This window comes from Ranitomeya variabilis, chromosome 6 (genome assembly GCF_051348905.1).
Source record: "Ranitomeya variabilis isolate aRanVar5 chromosome 6, aRanVar5.hap1, whole genome shotgun sequence".
Lineage (NCBI taxonomy): Eukaryota > Metazoa > Chordata > Amphibia > Anura > Dendrobatidae > Ranitomeya > Ranitomeya variabilis.
The window spans coordinates 213,893,158-213,918,244 of NC_135237.1; the positions used below are offsets into that span (position 1 = coordinate 213,893,158).

General features: G+C 43.7%; 1 protein-coding gene across 5 annotated transcripts in view; it reads right to left on the reverse strand.

The window, feature by feature from the left end:
* The window catches only part of SACM1L (SAC1 like phosphatidylinositide phosphatase), a 573,015-nt gene that overhangs the window by 211,004 nt on the left and 336,924 nt on the right, over positions 1-25,087 (reverse strand). For all 5 annotated transcript variants that reach the window (XM_077269423.1, XM_077269421.1, XM_077269419.1 and 2 more), the window contains one exon: positions 10,917-10,996. In XM_077269423.1, the coding sequence (XP_077125538.1) occupies positions 10,917-10,996 (80 nt within the window). The remainder of the gene's footprint in view (positions 1-10,916; positions 10,997-25,087) is intronic.

Genomic DNA, 25,087 nt, shown 5'->3' on the forward strand with positions numbered 1-25,087 from the left:
TATGCTGCCGCAGTTGTGCTGCGGCTGTAGGCTGCGCTGTAAGCTGCGGTTGTAGGCTGCGACTGTGCTGCGGTTATAGGCTGCGGCTGTAGGCTGCGGCTGTACTGTGGCCACCGAAGCCGCTAAGCAGGCACCCTTTTATGTGGCGGTGATTCCTGTTATGATCCCAGTGGCTGGGGATCACAGGAAATACCAGCTAAGTTACTGTTATGATCCTTAGTGGCTGAGGATCACGAATAGACCAGCAAGTGAATAAACTAAGGACAAGCTCTAGGGAGATGGTAACTGGACTGATCGCAAATCTGAACCTATCCAACACAACTAGAGGTAGCCGGTGAACGTGCCTAAATAATTCCTAGACGTCTCGAGCCAGCCTGAGGAACTAGCTACCCCTAAAGAGAAAGAAAGACCTCGCTTGCCTCCAGAGAAATAATCCCCAAAGATATAGAAGCCCCCAACAAATATTAACGGTGAAGTAAGAAGAAGGCACATACGTAGGGATGAAATCAGATTCAGCAAAAGAGGCCCACTAGTACTAGAAAGCAGAAAATAGAGCAGGGGTCTATGCGATCAATAAAAAACCCTTACATCCTGAGATTTCAAGAACCCACGCACCAACTAATGGTGTGTGGGGAGAAACTCAGTCCACTAGAGCATCCAGCAAGCGAGGGAATCACATTTTAGCAAGCTGGACAAGAAAACATGATAAACACTGCTGATCAAAAAATGAGCAAACAAAACTTAGCTTGTCCTGGATGGACTGAGAGCAAGGTAGTCAGAAGGAATCTGAGTAGCACTGATTACATCGACAGCCGGCAACAAGTGAAAGTAAAACAGAGCTATATAGGAACCTCCCAGAGGAAAACGAACCAGCTGATAGTCAGAGACCAGCAGGATAACAAACAAAGCCACCAGGGGGAGCCCAAAGCAAAAATCACACCATACCACCAGTGACCACAAGAGGGAGCCTAAAAACAGAGTTCACAACAGATTCCCGCGGCTCAATTCAATTCTGCGCCTGCGCAGTAGCGCACTGTTTGCTGGTGCATGCGCAATGGCCCGATATCGCATAATTCCGGCCAAATCCCGTGCATGCGCAGTCGGCCTTAAGATGGCGCAGCGCATAGCGCGCATGGGACGCTGCACACCAGAGCCCCCGGATTTTTTGCAGCTTGTAGGCTGATTTCCGGGAGGAAGAGCGCCATTCTCCCCGCAGCTACAGAGGGACCCCTCTGGATTGCCGTGCATCTTACCCGAGGAGGTGGTCGCGAACTCCCTGCCACCTCCACTGCACACCCTAGAGGCCCACTAGCCCCAGCGGTGGCGCTTCGGGTCACCACACCAGCCGAGGCAGGGGGACCCCCGCTGCCTGAGTCGGACTGACTGGCCCCAGAATCCAACGACGTCTTCTTGTCGGTAAGCTGTAGGTCTCCCATCAAGGACAGGAAACCAACTGTTGCGGGAGAGTGGTACCACCTTTTTATCTGTAGGTTTCCTGTCCTTGGTGGACGGATCCCCTCTCTCCGTGGTGCCGTCATGGGCGTCAGAGAAAATTGAAAATATTTTGATTCATCAAATATGTGCTTTAAGGTCCTTTTTCCGTGTTATATAGCACACCAAAAATCACTGAAATATTTTCCTTGGCTACATTTCTCAGCCATACACTATTCATTAGTGTAGAGTACATTTCTGTCATCTTTAAAAGAGAAGAAAAGATTTTAAAATTTTGTAGGCTTCCATTTATCAAAGTGTTATGTAGTCTGTGAATATTTTTGAGATCTCCAAAACTGAGAAAAAACATTGAAACATTTTTCTGGATTGAATTTGATTGTCATCCATACACTTTTGCATTCTGTTATATTACGGTTGAGTAAACTCACAAAAACTGCTTTGATTGCTGCATGTGACCAATTTTTTTTCTTTTATTAAAAATAAACTTGGTTTCAAGAGACCTAGCAATTACAAAATGCGTAATGCGTCCTGGTGTGGCAACCCTGCCTTGTAGCAGCATTTGTTAAGGAACATCACCCGTGCCCTTACCACTTACTGGCATTGTCCACTTAACGACTGACATGTGGACAAGCCTTTCTTTATGGCCATGGATGCTATATTTCCCTGACGGCACACTGGGTGAAAATTGTGCATGCTGTGGCTGAGTCACATCCTGGCACGGTGCATGTGCTCCCAACACCGAGGATTGATGGCCCTACTTGTATCATATTTTCCTCCACCTCCTATAGCAGTTGCTACACCCCTCTTGCTTCTCCTCCATCTCAGATATGGTATCTCAAAGCACATCATCCACAGCAGCCAGAAACTCTGCAGCATTGCCTCAAAGAAAGCCACAACAGGCTCTGTTGCAGCTAATTTGTCTAGAAGACAAACCGCATACCTCGGTAGAGTTAATTAAAGGAACAGACAAGACAGATCTGTGTTTTTTGCCGCTGAAACTCCAACCAAGCATGGTAATGTGTGATAATGGGCATAACCTGGTGGGCACTATTGAGCTTGACAAGTTCACACACGTACCAAACTTGGCACATGCGCTCAACTTGGTAAGTCAGCGGTTTTCTGAAAACATACCCAGATTTGACAGAACTTCTGGTCCAGGTACGTCGCATCAGCGGCCATTTCCACGAGTCGGATACAGCTGCCACCGCTCTAGCAGTGCTGCAGCAGCGCACACAAGTATCAGCTCACTGACTGGTGTGCGACATCATCTCATGCTGGAACTTCACACTGCATATGTTGGCAAGGCCTTGTGAGCAGAAGACACCAGTGGTTGAGTACCAACTCCAACATGCCTGTCGGTATTCTGGTCAGCCTCCGCACATAACTGAGGAAAGGGCATGTATGTCGGGCATTTGATTGGTTTTCCATGACTTTGCGAACTCCACAAAGATGGTTAGCAGCGATGACACCATAGTCAGCACAACTATCCCGCTTTTGTGCCTACTTAAACAATTGATGCTCACAATTAAACATTAAGATTTACATGTGGACCAGTTGGGGATGGAGGAAAACATAATAATAATAATAATTTTTATTTATATAGCGCCAACATATTCCGCAGCGCTTTACAAATTATAGAGGGGACTTGTACATAAGAGATTGTAGTCAGTACAGCCTCATCACATCTGCTTAGCGCGGATTGGGTAACTGAGGAAGTGGACGCAGAGGAAAGGAAAGAGGAGGAACAGAAGCTGGTGGCTACCACAACAGAGGCTAGTAGCAACACAACCTTCATCACGTCTCACATGTGGATGGGCTGAGGATGGGAAGGATGGGCGAAGAGAGGGAGGAGATGGAGAGTTGTCATCATGATGGAGACAGGGAAGTGTTGGCTGTATGGAGCTTAGCACATATGGCTATAACGCTACCTTTCCCATGACCCTCGCTTTACATTCATCTTAGCCAAAAAAAAATAAGGAGTGCTGGTTGTTCACCTTGCGAGACTCGTGCTACAAGAACTTTGCATATCTTCTTCCTGAGGTTAAGAGATCTTCTAAACTGCCGCTATACAAGAAGGCCATAGTGTAAAATATGTTGAAAAAATTCCCAACAGACAACACTAGCGGCAGGGGGCAAGCTTCCTTGCACATCTAAGGAAGAGAGACCAGGGAGACAGCAGGGGACTATCAAAAGGTGTGGGCCAATTTAATGAGACCAGTCCACCGATCAGGATATTTTTGACAAGGAGGGAAAAGTTTTTAAAGCTGGTCAAGCAATACCTAGCCAACCAAACCAGCATACTCCCCAATTCCTCTGCATATATTAACTATTGGGTCTCAAAGCTGGACACCTGGCATGAGCTGCCACTCTATGCCTAGGTGTTGTTGTTCTGCCCTGCTGCTGCTAGCATCTTGCCTGGGCGGGTTTTTAGTGCTGCGGGTGGGGTGGGTGGATGGGGGAGGTCATAGCAGAAAGGCATTTTTGCCTCACAGAGAATGCAGACAGGCTCAAGCTCATAAAAATGAAAAAAGCCCGGATTAGCCCACACTGTTCCACACCACCAGATGACAGCAGCATATAAATGGTTTGTAATAGTCAATATTTTAATGAGGCAAGTCAGTTGTTGCCTTACAGGGGTCTATGGATGAACCTCGTCAATTTCTGTCCAGCTCTGCACTTTCTGCAAAGCCTTTATGACTGTATAAGTACATCAATACGCTTTCAAAATAATTTTAGCTCAAATTTTTTTTATGAATTCAATGACTCATCCATACAGTTTAACATGGTTATTGTTGCATTACGGTGGTATGTGAAACTTACAAAAAGCCTAGAAAAAATAGTTCAGGATTAGAATGCTCATCCATACAGCATTACGTGCTTTCTGTCACATTTTGGTGGTATATAACAGTAGAAAAAAGCGTTTGAAAGTTTTGCTTATTTGTTCACCTTTCTTACCCATACACTATTCCGCATTCTGGAGTTAATTTTTGTGAAATACAACACTGAAAAAAGTTTAAAAATGTTGCTGGGTTACATTTCTTTGGTACATAACCCTCAAAATACAGGTTCAAAATGTTAGTTATATAGATTACCCATAGAGTATTACAGCTCATTGGGTAAATTTTGTTGCTATAAAAGTGTCAAAAATTGTTCAAAATCTTATCGGTATGATATTGCTCATCCAGACTATTCTGAGGACTGGAGTACATTTTGTTGGTATATAAACCTCCCAAAACTTGTTTACAAAATTTATTGGTATTATATTGCTCATCCATAGATTTTTACATATTCTTGGGTAGATTTCAGTGTTATATAAGCCTCCAAACATTTATCTCTATTTATAATGCTCACCTTTAGACTATTCTGTGGTTTGGAGTACATTTCATTGGTATATAACCCTCTAAAAACTTGTTCAAAATGTATTGGTAATATATTGCTCGCCCATAGGGTAAACATCTTTGGTACATTTTGTTGCTATTAAAGCCTCAAAAACACTTGTTCAAAATTTTAGGTGGTGTGCACACGTTGCAGATTTGGTGTGTTTTGTTGGGGTTTTTTTCTGTGTGGATTTGTGACAAAACCTAATGCCAGCAAAGTGAATGAGAAACAGTCAGTGTCATGCACACGTTGAGTATTTTTGACTTGCAGATTTGGTGCCAAAAATAATCCTCAACGTCAATTTCCTTTTTTTTTTTTATTAAGTAATTCTTTGCCTTATATACACAAGTAATTATACAGGAAAAGTGTTTCTTTGCATTGTACAGAAAAAAAAAAGTTATTTCTGTTCAGCTTGGCACCTCTTTGATTGTCACTCCTTAAAGTGGAGTAAAAGTATGACACCATTGTTGCAGTGATCTGGGAGTCACAGATGTTTCCACAGGTCCTCCTCATGCAGTTCTCCTTCCATTCAGCACTTTTCCAATCCATTTGGACATTTCCAATGACCTCCAGACCTCTTTGTTGGGTCTGCAGGAAAAAAGCTTGACTTGCCCATCAACTACCATTATACTCTTTATTCAAAACGAGCATGCAAGTATTAGGAATTGCTTGGTTCGAGCAACAAGCACCTGAGCATTTTAGTGCTTGTTAATCCCTATTATTTATACAAATAGATTTTTTAAAATGTAGTTAAGACATTTACAGAAAAGTTTGGCAGAGCTTGTGTGTTACTTTAGAGTCTATGTAAGAGCCTAATGTGTTATTAAAGCAGTAGGTGTTGTTTTAATTGATAAATGTTCCTAACCAGTGGAAACAGAATGCTATCTGCTGCATTAAACCCTCCACTTTCCTGGAAGATTGCCAGCGGCACTGGAGTATCAACAAGAAATCACCTGAAACCTCTTGCCCTTATCAAATTACTATACTTTCTCAGTCTAGATGTACATATAGCTTCTACCCATACCCTAATTATTAAAGCAGGCTCAGCTGTGTATTTTCTGCGGAACCCAGAGTGACACAAATTTATTTTGCTCAGTTTTGCAATCAAAGATACAGTATATTTATCTATGTGTCTCCCTCTAGTACACACACCTAAAGAATAAACAAAACTACTTGTCTCTGGTCCATCAGGTAAGACAAGTACCTCATCTACAGTGGTTTGCAAAAGTATTCACCCCCTTAGGTGTCTCTCTCTCTCCTCCCCGGACCACCTAGTGCACAAATATAAGCTAGTCGGATCTGGCAGAAAAACTGATCCGTCGCATCAGTTTTTCACAATTTGCAACGGATCCGTTTTTTTCAAAAGTAGCTCAATTCAACCTGATGGCAAAAACCTGATGTGTGAAAGCACCCTTAGCATTTTTCATGCTTTGCTACAGCACAACCGGAATCTCCACGTTTTTTTTTTTAGGGATTGCAACAGTTTATGTAAAAGAACATGCCTACAACTGACACAGGAAAGATATACCGTATATACTCGAGTATAAGCCGACCCGAGTATAAGCCGACCCGAGTATAAGCCGACCCGAGTATAAGCCGACCCGAGTATAAGCCGACCCGAGTATAAGCCGACCCCCCTAATTTTGCCACAAAAAACTGGGAAAACTTATTGACTCGAGTATAAGCCTAGGGGGGAAAATGCAGCAGCTACCGGTAAATGTCAAAAGTAATAATAGATACCAATAAAAGTAAAATTAATTGAGATATCAGTAGGTTAAGTGTCTTTGAATATCCATATTGAATCAGGAGACCCATATAATGCTCCATACTGTTCATTATGGCCCCATAAGATGTTCCATATTAAAATATGCCCCATATAATCCTGCATAAAAGTTAATAAAGGCCCCATAAGATGCTCCATAGACACATTTGCCCAATATAATGCTGCACAAATGCGGATTATGGCCCCATAAGATGCTCTATAAAGATATTTGCCCCTTATGGTGCTGCACAAACGTTATGGCCCTATAAGATGCTCCATACAGACACTTGCCCCATATGCCGTAGTGCCCTACAAACATTAATTATGGCCCCATACAGACACTTGCCCCATATAGTGCTGCACAAACATTATGCCCCTATATAGTGCTGCAGAAACGTTATGGCCCCACATAGTGCTGCAGAAACGTTATGGCCCCATATAGTGCTGCAGAAACGTTATGGCCCCATATAGTGCTGCAGGAATGTTATGGCCCCATATAGTGCTGCAGGAATGTTATTGCCCCATATAGTGCTGCAGGAATGTTATGGCCCCATATAGTGCTGCACAAACGTTATGGCCCCATATAGTGCTGCAGGAACGTTATGGCCCCATATAGTGCTGCAGGAATGTTATGGCCCCATATAGTGCTGCAGGAATGTTATGGCCCCATATAGTGCTGCAGGAATGTTATGGCCCCATATAGTGCTGCACAAACGTTATGGCCCCATATAGTGCTGCAGGAACGTTATGGCCTCATATAGTGCTGCACAAACGTTATGGCCCCCATATAGTGCTGCAGGAATGTTATGGCCCCATATAGTGCGGCAGGAATGTTATGGCCCGATATAGTGCTACAGGAACGTTATGGCCCCCACATAGTGCTGCAGGAACGTTATGGCCCCATATAGTGCTGCAGGAACGTTATGGCCCCATATAGTGCTGCAGGAATGTTATGGCCCCATATAGTGCTGCAGGAATGTTATGGCCCCATATAGTGCTGCAGGAATGTTATGGCCCCATATAGTGCTGCAGGAATGTTATGGCCCCATATAGTGCTGCAGGAATGTTATGGCCCCATATAGTGCTCCAGGAACGTTATGGCCCCATATAGTGCTCCAGGAACGTTATGGCCCCATATAGTGCTGCAGGAACGTTATGGCCCCATATAGTGCTGCAGGAATGTTATGGCCCCATATAGTGCTGCAGGAATGTTATGGCCCCATATAGTTCTGCAGGAATGTTATGGCCCCATATAGTGCTGCAGGAATGTTATGGCCCCACATAGTGCTGCAGGAACGTTATGGCCCCATATAGTGCTGCAGGAACGTTATGGCCCCATAGATGCTCCATACAGACACTTGCCCCATTTGCTGCGATAAAAAAAATAAATCACATACTCACCTCTCCGTCGCTCAGGCCCCCGGCACTTTCAATAGTCACCTCTCCTCGTTCCGGCGCCGATCTGTCTCCAGCACTGACGTTCAGCAGAGGGCGCGCACTTACCACGTCACCGCGCCCTCTGACCTCAGCGTCAGTGCTGGACACAGATCGGCGCCCGGAACGAGGAGCAGGTGACTATCGCACAGCGCAGCGCTCCCCTCCCCACTATACTTACCTGGTCCTGCCGCTGTGTAGATCCTGCTTCCCCGATGCCGCAGCGCTTCATCCTGTACTCAGCGGTCACATGGTACGGCTGATTACAGTAATGAATAGGCGGCTCCAACCCTATGGGAGGTGGAGACGAATATTCATTTACTGTAATGAGCGGGACCATGTGACCGCTGAGTACAGGAAGGAGCTGAAGCTGCTGCTGCCGGCGCCGGGGAAGCAGGGACCGCGCCTGGACTAGGTGAGTATTTTTAGACAGCCCCCGCTCCCCCTCCCCCGGTATGACTCGAGTATAGGCCGAGAGGGGCAATTTCAGCCCAAAAAAGTGGGCTGAAAATCTCGGCTTATACTCGAGTATATACGGTATATATTTGTACCATGTTAGCCAATAGATAGAAAAATAATTAGAATTGAGAGTCCTCAGTGGTTGATACCTTTTAATGGCCAACTGAAAAGATGGTAAATTGCAAGCTTTCTTCATCAAGCATAGACATACAAAAATTGAGAGTCACATATTTATGCACAACACATCACAGAAATAATGCTATCATTATGGGAGAGGGATAAACAGTTGTGGCCATAAATATTGGAACAGTTCATAGATAGGGAGTGTGAATGTTTCATTGTCCTCTGATTGGGGTCTGGTTCTGTGTTGTGATGCCGCCACAAGGTCTGAGGAGCAAATTCCTTAATTGATGTAAAAAGACATACATCCATGTGACACCTTCATTCCTGTACTGAGTGTGTCAGAGGTTGTCATGAGTTTATACTTCCAGACCCTTCTGTCTCTCTGAGATTTAAAGTTACCTTTTAATACAAGTAACTTCATGTCCATAGTGCTGTGATCAGGGATACAAAAATGTTTTGGCCACAGGTAGAGCCATTCTTTTTTTCTCTTATTCTGTGGTGATGAGAATTCATCCTTGTTCTAAGCTTTTGCCCTCTTTTCCCTACATACAGACAGCCAGTTGGACATTTAGTATGACAGTTATGATAGTTCTGGCGCACCTGGACCCGTTGAAGCGCAGTCCGCGTGAAATGGCCATCGTCCTCGGTCACCTTGCACCCTCGCATATATCTGCAGCAGTTATTACGATGTCCTCAGTCCACGCTATGGCGCAATAATGGACTTTTTTATCGCAGCACAAGCTGGTGAGTGCCACATTTTCTTCTTTCTTTGTATATGTTGCTCTTGGACTGCTAATCAATGTTGAACACTACAAGGCCAGTGCAAGATACCACATGATATTGTACCGGGAACTTTTTGCTGCTGCAGCCACAGAAAACTGCAGGTGTAACCTAGTGCTGTTCTACTTTTCTCGATGAAATTAGTTATGATAGTTCTGCTTCACGTCACTTGTCTTATCTATTGAATTATTTCTGTGCTGTATTTTCGTTTTTGCATTTTTGTTTTTCGCTCCCCTCCTTCCCAGAGCCATAACTTTATTTTTCCGTCAATATGGCCATGTGAGGGCTTATTTTTTGTGGGACAAGTTCTACTTTTGAACGATATCACTGGTTTTAGCATGTCGTGTACTAGAAAACAGGAAAAAAAATTCCAAGTGCAGTGAAATTGCAAAAAAAAATCCCACACTTGTTTTTTGTTTGGCTTTTTTGCTAGGTTCACTAAATGCTAAAACTGACCTGCCACTATGATTCTCCAGGTCATTACGAGTTCACAGACACCAAACATGTCTAGGCTCTTTTTTATCTAAGGGTACCGTCACACAGTGCCATTTTGATCGCTACCACGGTACGATTCGTGACGTTCTAGCGATATCCATACGATATCGCAGTGTCTGACACGCAGCAGCGATCAGGGACCCTGCTGAGAATCGTACGTCGTAGCAGATCGTATGGAACTTTCTTTCGTCGCTTGATCACCCGCTGACATCGCTGGATCGTTGTGTGTGACAGCGATCCAGCGATGTGTTCGCTTGTAACCAGGGTAAACATCGGGTAACTAAGCGCAGGGCCGCGCTTAGTAACCCGATGTTTACCGTGGTTACCAGCGTAAACGTAAAAAAAACAAACAGTACATACTCACATTCCGGTGTCTGTCCTCCGGCGTCTCAGCTTCTCTGCACTGTGAGCGCCGGCCAGCCAGAAAGCGAGCACAGCGGTGACGTCTGACATCACCGCTCTGCTTTCCGGCCGCTGTGCTTACACAGTGCAGAGAAGCTGAGACGCCGGAGGACAGACACCGGAATGTGAGTATGTACTGTTTGGTTTTTTTACGTTTACGCTGGTAACCAGGGTAAACATCGGGTTACTAAGCGCGGCCCTGCGCTTAGTAACCCGATGTTTACCCTGGTTACCCGGGGACTTCGGCATCGCTCCAGCGCCGTGATTGCAACGTGTGACCGCAGTCTACGACGCTGGAGCGATAATCATACGATCGCTGCGACGTCACGGATCGTGCCGTCGTAGCGATCAAAATGGCACTGTGTGACAGTACCCTAAGTGGTGAAAAAAAATTCAAATAAAAAAAAAATTGCGCAATTTTCTGATACCCGTGGCGTCTCCATTTTTCATGATCTGGGGTTGGGTGAGGGCTTCTTTTTTGCTCAACGCCGGAGCCCACATCAAAGCGGGGGGTTCTGCCATTGGATGTACTATTCCGTCCGATGGCAGAAAGGGGTTAAAAACACAACATCTTCTGTTTTTTGTGAAAACTACTAAACAGCCATAAATCATGCTGGGATTGTACGATTACCTAACCATTCCATTTCCAAAGCCATCTACCATCTGTGAAAATGTTTGTTCAAGTGGTTTTTCTGATCCTTTTTGGTTAACCTGAAAAACAAAAACACAATTGAGTTAATATATTTTGTTAAATGTATATATGGTTATCTGGTCATACCAATACACCACCAATTAAAGGCAACCCTTTCACACACACCCTTGAGACTGTTTCCAGGCCAAATTATACAATTCTGACCAGTGTCACTTTATGTGATAACTCTGGAACACTTCAACTGATCCCAATGATTAGGAGACTGTTTTCGTTACATATTGTAAAATTTGTTCGCTATGACTTTTTTTGTTCATTTGTGAAAACATTGGAAATTTGGTGAAAATCTTTGAATTTTTAAACTTTTAATTCTTATGCTCTTAAACCAGATTGTTATTTCACACAAAATAGGTAATAAATAACATTTTTCACATGTCTACTTTACGTTTGCATCATTTTTAAACTTACATTTTTTTTTTTTTGAGAGAGAGAGAGACACTCCAGAATGGAAAATACAGCTACGGTGCATGCTCAATGTAAAAAAAATCGATAGCCGGATCCACTCATTTCATGACACGTTTCATCCGTTTTCCGCAGGATCCGTCGCTGTGCATTTTTTCGCCGGACAGAAAAAAGTTCCTCTGTACGTTTTCTCCAGCTGACGGAAAACCAATTTTCGACGGATCCGGCAAAAATGGATGAAACGGGAGGCCATCCGTCGCGAATATAAGTCTATGAGAAAAAACGGATTCTTTTTTTGCAAAATTTGCAGGATTGTGCCTGACGGCAAAAACCTGATGTGTGAAATTAGCCTTAGGAAGTTAGAATGGTTCAAAATTAATCAGCAATTTCTAATTTTTCCAACAAGAATTACAAAACCATTTTTTAGGGACCACATCCCGTTTTAAGTGACACCGGGGGCCTATATGAAAAAAAAATACCCAAAAGTGACATTCTAAAACCTGCACCCCTCAAAATCCTCAAAACTACATTCAAGAAGTTTATTGACTGAACAGGTGTCTCACAGGAATTAAAGCAATGTGGAAGGAAAATAACAGTTTACTTTTTTCACATTATTTTACTTAAGTCACAAATTTTTTCTGTTTTCACAAGGGCAACAGGAGAAAATGGACCACAAAATTTATAGTGTAATTTCTACTGGGTACGCAGATACCCCATATGATCGGGAACATCGCAGGGCTCAGAAAGGAAAGAGTGAAGTTTTGTAACGCAGACTTTGGTGGAATTATCTGCGGACGCCATGTTGTGTTTGGAGAGCCCCTGATGTGCCTAAACAGTGGAAACTTCCCACAAGGGACCCTATATTGGAAATTATCTAGGATTTTCCCTGTATGCAAATTTTATAATGTGGTGTATGCTATGTAGAGTGCATCAGGTTGGCGTATGCGAGTTGCATAGAGTGCATCAGGTTGTTATACATGAGTAGCGCAGAGTGCATCAAGTTGGTATACAAGAGTAATGCAGAGTGCATCAGGTTGGCATATGCGAGTAGTGAAGAGTGCATCAGGTTGGCGTACGTGAGTTGTGCAAGTCAGAAATTAATTTAGTAATTCATAGATGTGTGGTGCAGTTTGAAGCATTCTTTTATACACAGGCCAGGTTTCTCGGGGCAGGTGTCGCATTTGCCAAGTTGTGTCCTTTCTTATCCCCTTTCTGTAACATACTTGGCATCTCTTTTGCGACCTTCTCCGCTTTGTGGTTTGCGGGACCTCAGCTGGAAAATGTTGCCCTGGTACAATATGGGCACCTTCATTTCCAGAAATACTGGGCCTTTCCTCTTTCTGATTTCAAATCAATCAAGCCTCTAATTTTAGAGGCTTGATCACTACCTCCTGGAACTTAAAGAACGTACCAGTCTGACCTGCACATTGTGATAGTATGAAAGAATTGTGCACTGCCATCTGTACGACGTGCACGACCAGCTTTTTCTTTTTGCATGGCACTGTATGGCTGGAAGACTTGATCAGAGAAATCAACTCCCTCCATATTTTTATTAAACCCCAGGACCAGGGCCGTATTTGCCACTAGGCACTTAAGGGCACGTGTCTAGGGTGCCAGGATGCGGGGGTGGCACCTGAGCAAGTTTCTTTTTTTAAAAGTCCAGGGTCCGTGGCAAAATTAAGTGCCTCGATTTATACTCGGGTCAGCTTATACTCGAGTATATACGGTATGTAATATACAGTACAGACCAAAAGTTTGGACACATTCTCATTTGAAGATTTTTCTGTATTTTCATGACTATGAAAATTGTAAATTCACACTGAAGGCATCAAAACTACGAATTAACACATGTGGAATTACATACTTAAAGTGTGAAAGAACTGAAATTAGGTCTTATATTCTAGGTTCTTCAAAGTAGCCACCTTTTGCTTTGGTGACTGCTCTGCACACTCTTGGCATTCTCTTGATGAGCTTCAAGAGGTAGTCACCAGGAATGGTTTTCACTTCACAGGTGTGCCCTGTCAAGTTTAATAAGTGGGATTTCTTGTCTTACAAATGGAGTTGGGACCATCAATTGTGTTGTGCCGAAGTCTGGTGGACACACAGCTGATAGTCCTACTGAATAGACTGTTAGAATTTGTATTATGGCAAGAAAAAAGCAGCTAAGAAAAATGAGTGGCCATCATTACTTTAAGAAATGAAGGTCAGTCAGTCTGAAAAATTGGACAAACTTTGAAAGTGTCCCCAAGTGCAGTGGCAAAAACCATCAAGCGCTACAAAGAAACGGTTCACATGAGGACCGCCCCAGGAAAGGAAGACCAACAGTCACCTCTGCTTCTGAGGATAAGTTTATCCGAGTCACCAGCCTCAGAAATCGCAGGTTAACAGCAGCTCAGATTAGAGACCAGGTCAATGCCACACAGAGTTCTAGCAGCAGACACATCTCTACAACAACTGTTAAGAGGAGACTTTGTGCAGCAGGCCTTCATGGTAAAATAGCTGCTAGGAAACCACTGCTAAGGACAGGCAACAAGCAGAAGAGACTTGTTTGGGCTAAAGAACACAAGGAATGGACATCAGACCAAATTTGAGATCTTTGGTTCCAACCACCGTGTCTTTGTGCGACGCAGAAAAGGTGAACGGATGGACTCTACATGCCTGGTTCCCACCGTGAAGCATGGAGGAGGTGGTGCGATGGTGTGGGGTTGCTTTGCTGGTGACACTGTTGGGGATTTATTCAAAATTGAAGGCATAGTGAACCAGCATGGCTACCACAGCATCTTGCAGCGGCATGCTATTCCATCCGGTTTGCGTTTAGTTGGACCATCATTTATTTTTCAACAGGACAATGACCCCAAACACACCTCCAGGCTGTGTAAGGGCTATTTGACCAAGAAGGAGAGTGATGGGGTGCTACGCCAGATGACCTGGCCTCCAGTCACCAGACATGAACCCAATCGACATGGTTTGGGGTGAGCTGGACCGCAGAGCGAAGGCAAAAGGGCCAACAAGTGCTAAGCATCTCTGGGAACTCCTTCAAGATTGTTTGAAGACCATTCCCGGTGACTACCTCTTGAAGCTCATCAAGAGAATGCCAAGAGTGTGCAAAGCAGTCATCAAAGCAAAAGGTGGCTACTTTGAAGAACCTAGAGTATAAGACATAATTTCAGTTGTTTCACACTTTTTTGTTAAGTATATAATTCCACGTGTTAATTCATAGTTTTGATGCCTTCAGTGTGAATGTACAATTTTCATAGTCATGAAAATACAGAAAAATCATATATATATATATATATATATATATATATATATATATATATATATATATATATATATATATATATATATATATATATACACACAGTTAGGTCCATATATATTTGGACAGAGACAACATTTTTCTCATTTTGGTTATAGACATTACCACAATAAATTTTAAACAAAACAATTCAGATGCAGTTGAAGTTCAGACTTTCAGCTTTCATTTGAGGGTATCCACATTAAAATTGGATGAAGGGTTTAGGAGTTTCAGCTCCTTAACATGTGCCACCCTGTTTTTAAAGGGACCAAAAGTAATTGGACAGATTCAATAATTTTAAATAAAATGTTCATTTCTAGTACTTGGTTGAAAACCCTTTGTTGGCAATGACTGCCTGAAGTCTTGAACTCATGGACATCACCAGACGCTGTGTTTCCTCCTTTTTGATGCTCTGCCAGGCCTTCACTGCGGTGGTTTTCAGTTGCTGTTTGTTTGTGGGCCTTTCTGTCTGAAGTTTAGTCTTTAACAAGTGAAATGCATGCTCAATTGGGTTGAGATCAGGTGACTGACTTGTCCATTCAAGAATATTCCACTTCTTTGCTTTAATAGACTCCTGGGTTGCTTTGGCTTCATGTTTTGGGTCATTGTCCATCTGTAGTATGAAACGACGACCAATCAGTTTTGCTGCATTTGGCTGGATCTGAGCACACAGTATGGCTCTGAATACCTCAGAATTCATTTGGCTGCTTTTGTCCTGTGTCACATCATCAATAAACACTAGTGACCCAGTGCCACTGGCAGCCATGCATGCCCAAGCCATCACACTGCCTCCGCCGTGTTTTACAGATGATGTGGTATGCTTTGGATCATGAGCTGTACCACGCCTTCGCCATACTTTTCTCTTTCCATCATTCTGGTAGAGGTTGATCTTGGTTTCATCTGTCCAAAGAATGTTCTTCCTGAACTGTGCTGGCTTTTTTAGATGTTTTTTAGCAAAGTCCAGTCTAGCCTTTTTATTCTTGACACTTATGAGTGGCTTGCACCGTGCAGTGAACCCTCTGTATTTACTTTCATGCAGTCTTCTCTTTATGATAGATTTGGATATTGATACGCCGACCTCCGGGAGAGTGTTGGTCACTTGGTTGGCTGTTGTGAAGGGGTTTCTCTTCACCATGGAGATTATTCTGCGATCACCCACCACTGTTGTCTTCCGTGGGCGCCCAGGTCTTTTTGCATTGATGAGATCACCAGTGCTTTCTTTCCTTCTCAGGATGTACCAAACTGTACATTTTGCCACTCCTAATATTGTAGCAATTTCTCGGATGGGTTTTTTCTCTGTTTTCACAGCTTAAGAATGGCTTGTTTCACCTTCATGGAGAGCACTTTTGACCGCATGTTTACTTCATAGGAAAACCTTCCAAATGCAAGCACCACACCTCAAATCAACTCCAGGCCTTTTATCTGCTTAGTTGAGAATGACATAATGAAGGGATTGCCCACACCTGTCCATGAAATAGCCTTGGAGTCAATTGTCCAATTACTTTTGGTCCCTTTAAAAAACAGGGTGGCACATGTTAAGGAGCTGAAACTCCTAAACTCTTCATCCAATTTTAATATGGATACCCTCAAATGAAAGCTAAAAGTCAGAACTTCAACTGCATCTGAATTGTTTTGTTTAAAATTAAATTGTGGTAATGTCTATAACCAAAATGAGAAAAATGTTGTCTCTGTCCAAACATATATGGACCTAACTGTGCATGTATATGTATGTATATGTATATGTATATGAATATATATATATATATATATATATATATATATATATATATATATATATCTATATCTATATCTATATATATCTAATATATAAAGCTGAATGTGTGTGTGTGTGTATGTATGTATGTATGTATGTATGTCCGGGATTGGCATCTGAACCGTAGCAGCTACAGCCACAAAATTTTGCACAGTCACACGTCTGGACCCCGAGAGCGTCATAGGCTATGTTGTGAGGTGAAATTTTAACCCCGCGCTTTCCAATTCACCAAACAATTTTGCCCCTATCTACATAATGGGGAAAAAGTGAAAGGAAAAGTGTTGGAGGCGTCGCAGCTACAGGCACAAAATTTTGCACAGTCACACGTCTGGACCCTGAGAGCGTCAAAGCTATATTGTGAGGTGAAATTTTAACCCCGCGCTTTCCAATTCACCAAACAATTTTGCCCCTATCTACATAATGGGGAAAAAATGAAAGGAAAAGTGTTGGAGGCAAATTAACAGCTGCCAGATGTGAACAAGGGGGACTTAAAGAATGACAGCGATGGCACCAAAGAGTATATACTGTACAGTTGCTAAGGTGGGGCCCCAACATGGGATAATCACACCACCACGGGGATATGAACACACACACAAAATGCGCCACACACTACCACGTGCTCGAACACATATACCACCCTCAGTGCACATTTCACCACACATACACCAACCTCGCCACATAAAAGTAGAAACACAAAAGTCGCCGCTCAAAACTCGCCACGCGCAAAACTCTCCACATGCAAAACTCGCCACACGTGCAAAACTCGCCACACGCAAAACTTGCACACGCAGAAAAATTGCCACACGCAGAAAAATTGCCACATGCACAAAAGTTGCAACACATGCAAAAGTTGCCTCACACAAAACTTGCACATACTCAAAAGGCACCACACATAAAACTCGCCACGCGCAAAACTCGCCATGCGCAAAACTTGCTGCACACAACTTGCTACACTAACCTGTCACATGCAACTCGACACACAAAAAGTTGCTACACGCATGTCGCCACACAAAACTCATCTCACAAAAGTCCCTACATGCATGTCGCCACACGCAACTCAACACACACAACTTGACACACGAAACTCGCCCTAAAACACACACAAGTCTGGTATCCTTCAAAAATAAAAATCTGATTAATAAGCAGACAAACTACAAGAGCAACAAATGTACCATATAGGAATCCAGCAGCTGTCAGTCACATGACCAGTCTATTATGTGTATGTGTGAGCTAATATATACTGCCAGGGGGTGGGCTTACTGTTGGCTGGGGATTTATCAGGCTGCCATTTTAGCTTACAAATACTGAGGTAAAAATACTGACCAAATAACGTGTGAACGAGGGCTAATACAGGAGGAGATGACATACAGCTATATACTATATACAGGAGATGACACACAGGTATATACTATTTACAGGGGAGATGACACACAGGTATATACTATATACAGGAGGAGATGACACACAGATATATACTATATACAGGAGAGATGACACACAGGTATATACTATATAGAGGAGGAGATGACATACAGGTACATACTACATACAGGAGGAGATGACATACAGGTATATACTATATACAGGAGGAGATGACACACAGGTATATACTATATACAGGAGCAGATTACCTACAGGTATATAGTATATACAGGAGGAGATGACACAGGTATATGCTATGTATAGGAGGAGATGACATACAGGTATATACTATATACAGGAGATGACACACAGATATATACTATATATAGGTGAGATGACACACAGGTATATACTATATACAGGAGATTACATACAGGTATATCTAATATATAAAGCTGAATGTGTGTATGTATGTATGTGTGTATGTCCGGGATTGGCATCTGTACCGTCGCAGCTACAGCCACAAAATTTTGCACAGTCACACGTCTGGACCCCGAGAGCGTCATAGGCTATGTTGTGAGGTGAAATTTTAACCCCGCGCGTTCCAATTCACCAAACAATTTTGCTCCTATCTACATAATGGGGAAAAAGTGAAGGGAAAAGTGTTGGAGGAAAATTGACAGCTGCCAGATGTGAACAATGAGGACTTAAAGAATGAGAGCGATGGCGACAAAGAGTATATACCGTACAGTTGCTAAGGTGGGGCCCCGACATGGGATACTCACCACACACGGGGATATGAACACAAACACAAAATGCGCCACACACTACCACGTGCTTGAACACATATACCACCCTCAGCACACATTTCACCACACACACACACCAACCTCGCCACATAAAAGTCGAAACACAAAAGTCACCACTCAAAACTCGCTGCATGCAAAACTCGCCATATGCAAAACTAGGCTCACGCAAAACTCGCCACACGTGCAAAACTCACCTCATGGAAAACTCACCTCATGCAAAACTTGCACACACAGAAAAATTGCCACATGTACAAAAGTTGCACCACATGCAAAAGTTGCCTCACACAAAACTTGCACATACTCAAAATGCACCACACATAAAACTCGCCACGCGCAAAACTCGCCATGCACAAATCTTGCTGCACACAACTTGCTACACTAACCTGTCACATGCAACTCAACACACAAAATGTTGCTACACGCATGTCGCCACACAAAACTCATCTCACAAAAGTCGCTACATGCATGTCGCCACACGCAACTCAACACACACAACTTGACACATAAAACTCGCCCTAAAACACACACAAGTCTGGTATTGTCCTTCAAAAATAAAAATCTGATTAATAAGCAAACTACAAGAGCAACAAATGTACCATATAGGAAATACGGCAGCTGTCAGTCACATGACCTGTCTATTATGTGTATGTGTGAGCTAATATATACTGCCAGGGGGGAGGGCTTCCTGTTGGCTGGGGATTTATCAGGCTGCCAATAGCAACCAATCACAGCTCAGCTTCTATTTTGCTACAGTTAATTAACCTGAGCTCTGATTGGTTAATATAGGCAACAAAGACATTCTCAGTATAACAAAGCTAATATATGTTGTGAAATGCTTCTATTTGCTTAGTTTTTGCCTTTTAATAATTACATTTCTATCTATTTGTTTTGTGGTTTTTGTGTGCAGAATAAATTTTTGTTAACACATTCTATTTTGCTAACAGCAGTCATTAACCCGGGCGAAGCCGGGTAGTACAGCTAGTATATATATATATACACACACACACACACACTAGATGGTGGCCCGATTCTAACGCATCGGGCATTCTAGAATATGTATGTAGTTTATTTATGAAGATTTCAGACTAAGGCCGGGATCACACATACGCGAGATACGGCCGAGTCTCGCAGGTGAAAACCCATCTCTGGCGCCAGCACTCTGGAGCGGAGCGTGCAGCCGCACAGCAATACATGAAGCTGCATGCTCCGGTCCAGAGTGCCGGCGCCAGGAGCTGGGTTTTCAACTGCGAGACTCGGCCGTATCTCGCGTATGTGTGATCCTGGCCTAATGCAATGAATACAGAGGATTCGGCCGGCCGGGCGCGACCAATTAGTGAAGCGTGGTTCAAATCCCACGCCAATTCGCGTCCGGACAGCGTCTGTCCCTGATTGTTTGCTGCCGGCCGTGACCAATTAGTGAAGCCAGGGCCGGCTCCAGGTTTTTGAGGGCCCCGGGCGAAAGTCTGACGTAGCATATAACATAGCCCACGCAGAATATAGCACAGCCCACGCAGTATATAACAGCACACACAGTATATAAACATAGCCCACGTAGTATAGCGCACAGCCTACGCAGTATATAAGAGCCACGTAGTATATTGCACAGCCACGTAGTATATAACAGTCCACGCAGTATATAACAGCCCACGCAGTATATAACAGCCCACGCAGTATATAACAGCCCACGCAGTATATAACAGCCCACGCAGTATATAACAGCCCACGCAGTATATAACAGCCCACGCAGTATATAACAGCCCACGCAGTATATAACAGCCCACGCAGTATATAACAGCCCACGCAGTATATAACAGCCCACGCAGTATATAACACAGGCCAGGCGAAGTATATAACACAGGCCAGGCGCAGTATATAACACAGGCCAGGCGCAGTATATAACACAGGCCAGGCGCAGTATATAACACAGGCCAGGCGCAGTATATAACACAGGCCAGGCGCAGTATAAAACACAGGCCACGCGCAGTATATAACACAGGCCACGTGCAGTATATAACACAGGCCACGCGCAGTATATAACACAGGCCACGTAGTATATAGCAAAGTGGGCACCATATCCCTGTGAAAAAAAAAAGAAATAAAATAAAAATTAGTTATATACTCACCTTCCAGCGGCCCCCGGATCCAGCCCAGGCCTTTAGCGATGCTCCTCGCGACGCTCCGTTCCCAGTAGTGCCTTGTGGCAATAACCCGTGATGATGTAGCGGTATCGCGAGGAGCAAGAAAGGCTGGCGCGGATGCCGGAAGGTTAGAATATGTTTTTTTTATTATTATTTTTAACATTATATCTTTTCACTATTGATGCTGCATAGGCAGCATCAATAGTAAAAAGTGAAGCGGTGTTTAAATCCCGGCCGAATATCGCTGATTGGTCGCGGCCTGCCGGCCGCGACCAATCAGCGACGCGCTATTTCCGTTAAACAGACGGAAGTAGACCTTAGAGAACTATATATATATATATACAGTGGGGCAAAAAAGTATTTAGTCATTCAGCAATAGTGCAAGTTCCACCACTTAACAAGATGAGAGGCGTCTGAAATTTACATCATAGGTAGACCTCAACTATGGGAGATAAACTGAGAAAAAAAATCCAGAAAATCACATTGTCTGTTTTTTTATCATTTTATTTGCATATTGAGGTGGAAAATAAGTATTTGGTCAGAAACAAACAATCAAGATTTCTGGCTCTCACAGACCTGTAACTTCTTCTTTAAGAGTCTCCTCTTTCCTCAACTCATTACCTGTAGTAATGGCACCTGTTTAAACTTGTTATCAGTATAAAAAGACACCTGTGCACACCCTCAAACAGTCTGACTCCAAACTCCACTATGGTGAAGACCAAAGAGCTGTCAAAGGACACCAGAAACAAAATTGTAGCCCTGCACCAAGCTAGGAAGACTGAATCTGCAATAGCCAACCAGCTTGGAGTGAAGAAATCAACAGTGGGAGCAATAATTAGAAAATGGAAGACATTCCAGACCACTGATAATCTCCCTCGATCTGGGGCTCCAAGCAAAATCCCACCCCGTGGGGTCAGAATGATCACAAGAACGGTGAGCAAAAATCCCAGAACCACGCGGGGGGACCTAGTGAATGAACTGCAGAGAGCTGGGACCAATGTAACAAGGCCTACCATAAGTAACACACTACGCCACCATGGACTCAGATCCTGCAGTGCCAGACGTGTCCCACTGCTTAAGCCAGTACATGTCCGGGCCCATCTGAAGTTTGCTAGAGAGCATTTGGATGATCCAGAGGAGTTTTGGGAGAATGTCCTATGGTCTGATGAAACCAAACTGGAACTGTTTGGTAGAAACACAATTTGTTGTGTTTGGAGGAAAAAGAATACTGAGTTGCATCCATCAAACACCATACCTACTGTAAAGCATGGTGGTGGAAACATCATGCTTTGGGGCTGTTTCTCTGCAAAGGGGCCAGGACGACTGATCCGGGTGCATGAAAGAATGAATGGGGCCATGTATCGTGAGATTTTGAGTGCAAACCTCCTTCCATCAGCAAGGGCATTGAAGATGAAACGTGGCTGGGTCTTTCAACATGACAATGATCCAAAGCACACCGCCAGGGCAACGAAGGAGTGGCTTCGTAAGAAGCATTTCAAGGTCCTGGAGTGGCCTAGCCAGTCTCCAGATCTCAACCCTATAGAAAACGTTTGGAGGGAGTTGAAAGTCCGTGTTGCCAAGCGAAAAGCCAAAAACATCACTGCTCTAGAGGAGATCTGCATGGAGGAATGGGCCAACATACCAACAACAGTGTGTGGCAACCTTGTGAAGACTTACAGAAAACGTTTGACCTCTGTCATTGCCAACAAAGGATATATTACAAAGTATTGAGATGAAATTTTGTTTCTGACCAAATACTTACTTTCCACCATAATATGCAAATAAAATGATAAAAAAACAGACAATGTGATTTTCTGGATTTTTTTTGTCTCAGTTATATATATATATATATATATAGCTTTATCGCCATAAAAGGAGGGGGGCCCAGACATTTCTTGCACAGGGGCCCCAAGAAGTCAGTGTCCACCCCTGCCCAGAGATCAATTGTACTTGCATCATACAGAAGCGAGTACAATAGAGGCTCTGACTGCCAGGTCAGAGCGACGTGAGCAGATCGTGTGATCACGCTGCTGATGTCGCTCACTCGCGCTGAGGCGAACACTGGTGTAAGTGCTCCACTGGAGCTGAAGACACCAAAGATTAAGTGCACGGTGGGGGGGGGGGGGCAATTTGAGTGGGGATGGGGAGATATATTATGTGTGTGGAGAATTTCAGTGGGGATGGGGAGATTTATTATGTGTGGGGAGAATTGGAGTGGGGATGGAGGGATTTATTGTGTGTGGGGACAACTTTAGTGAGGATAGGGGGATTTACATGGGGGGAGAATTGGAGTGGGGATTGGGGTTTTAAATGTGTGTGAGGAGAATTGGAGTGGAGATGGGGTTATTTATTGTGTGCGGGGAGATTTGAGGCTACAAAATGAAAAGCAAAGGGGGAGATGGGGAAACAGTACTGGGAAATGGGGGGAATGTATGAGATAACAGTACTGGGGAATGGGGGGAATGTATGAGATAACAGTACTGGGGAATGGGGGGCATGTATAAGGAAACCGTATGGGAAAATGGGGGGCATGTACGAGGAAACAGTACTGGGGAATGGGGGGCATGTATGAGGAAACAGTACTGGGGAATGGGTGGCATGTATGAGGAAACAGTACTGGGTAATGGGGGGCATGTATGAGGAAACAGTACTGGGGAATGGGAGGGCATGTATGAAGAAATAGTACGGGGAATGGGGGGCATGTATGAGGAAACAGTATGGGGGAATGAGGACTTGTATGAGACAGTATGAGGAGGGAGGGGAATAGTGTGAGGAGACAGTATGGGGGGGGGGGAAAGTGAGTGGGCACAGAATAGATACTGAGTAGTGGAGGCGTAGCATGAGGGGGACAGTATGTGCACAGCCAGGAAGGGACAGTATACCAAGGAGGGGGGAGTGTGATGAGAGAGTACAGTATAAATACTGGGACCTATAGGGGGGGACACAGTGTGAGAGGACAGTGTGAAGAGAGGGCCGGTATGGAAAGGAGAGGTCAGTATGAAGAGCATGTACCATAAGAGGGACAATGTGGGGGTCATATTTTGTGCAGACAAAATAGTGAGGGGCAAATTTTTTTTTTATTCAGGAGCATTATAATGACACTTCTATCTTTAAGGGCATCATGTGGAGATTTTCTGAAAAAGAGTGGAGAAGATAGAAGTCTGCAGAGACTAGCTGTGGATGAGAAAACTCATCATGGGGTCTGGACAAGATGAAGAAAAGGAGAACGGCTCCAGAGACAACATCATCTATAAGGTACCTGGATGTAAATGTTATTTGTGATACTAACTAACGCTCATGTTTTTATTTATCTTGGGAGCATTAAATAAAGTGAATGTCCAGGTTTGTAATGAGTCTGCAGTAATTCTTTGTGACTGCAGACTTCTGAATTCTCACAGTGCGCACTGCACGCTGTCAGGATTCTCTCGTGCTGGCGATTTACATACATAAAGAATAGCTAGGAGAATCTCCCTAAATAAAATGTAAATTTTATTAAAAATCTAAAATCATGGACAAATGTGATACAAAGACAACCAAGTGTATAAAGTGCTCTTGCATAACCAGAGCCTCTCACCTAGCCAAATCAGTTCTCATGCTTCGCACTGACGAGGCCAACAGCCCGAAACACTGTCTGCGAATTGAGATACTGATTTGGATTTTATCCTAAGTCATATTGCACGACTCGTTAAAGGGTTGATTGTGACTTGTATGATTGCTACTTCCGACAGGTGGCGCTATAGAGTTTAAGTCCTCTTTTTCTCAGAAGAGGCAATTTGCATCTTGCATAACCAGTGCTCAAGTTAAAAAAAAAATGGTTTGATCTCACCAAATGTAGCAGACGTATTTCCAAAGCAGGTTCACATATCGCTAGTGGGCTCAACAGTTTACATAAGGGTGAAAGGGATGGAGCTCAATCAATTCACTAGCTCCCTGTCGTGCCCCTGCAAAGCTCCTGTCCTCACAAGGACAGGCCCCAAGTATACCCTGCGATGGACAAACCACAATCCACAGAAACAATGTCTATATATATTTTCCCTACGCGTTTCCTCTGCAGTCTTGGGGATTCATCAGGGGAACTACTATAATAGGAATGTGGAAAATTTTCCCACCATCTGTCTGTCTAAATTTGTGGGACCTGCAGTGGCAGGATACCCCTATTGGCGGTGTGACCATCTGTGCCACAGCCTAAATGGGTAAATGGTATCAAGAGACATCGCAGTCTGGCTTATTTTTATACATTCATTTCAATGAGGTATGCCTATGGCGTGTGACCTCACCACCAAAAAGAGGCCACTTCCATGTTTGTACTC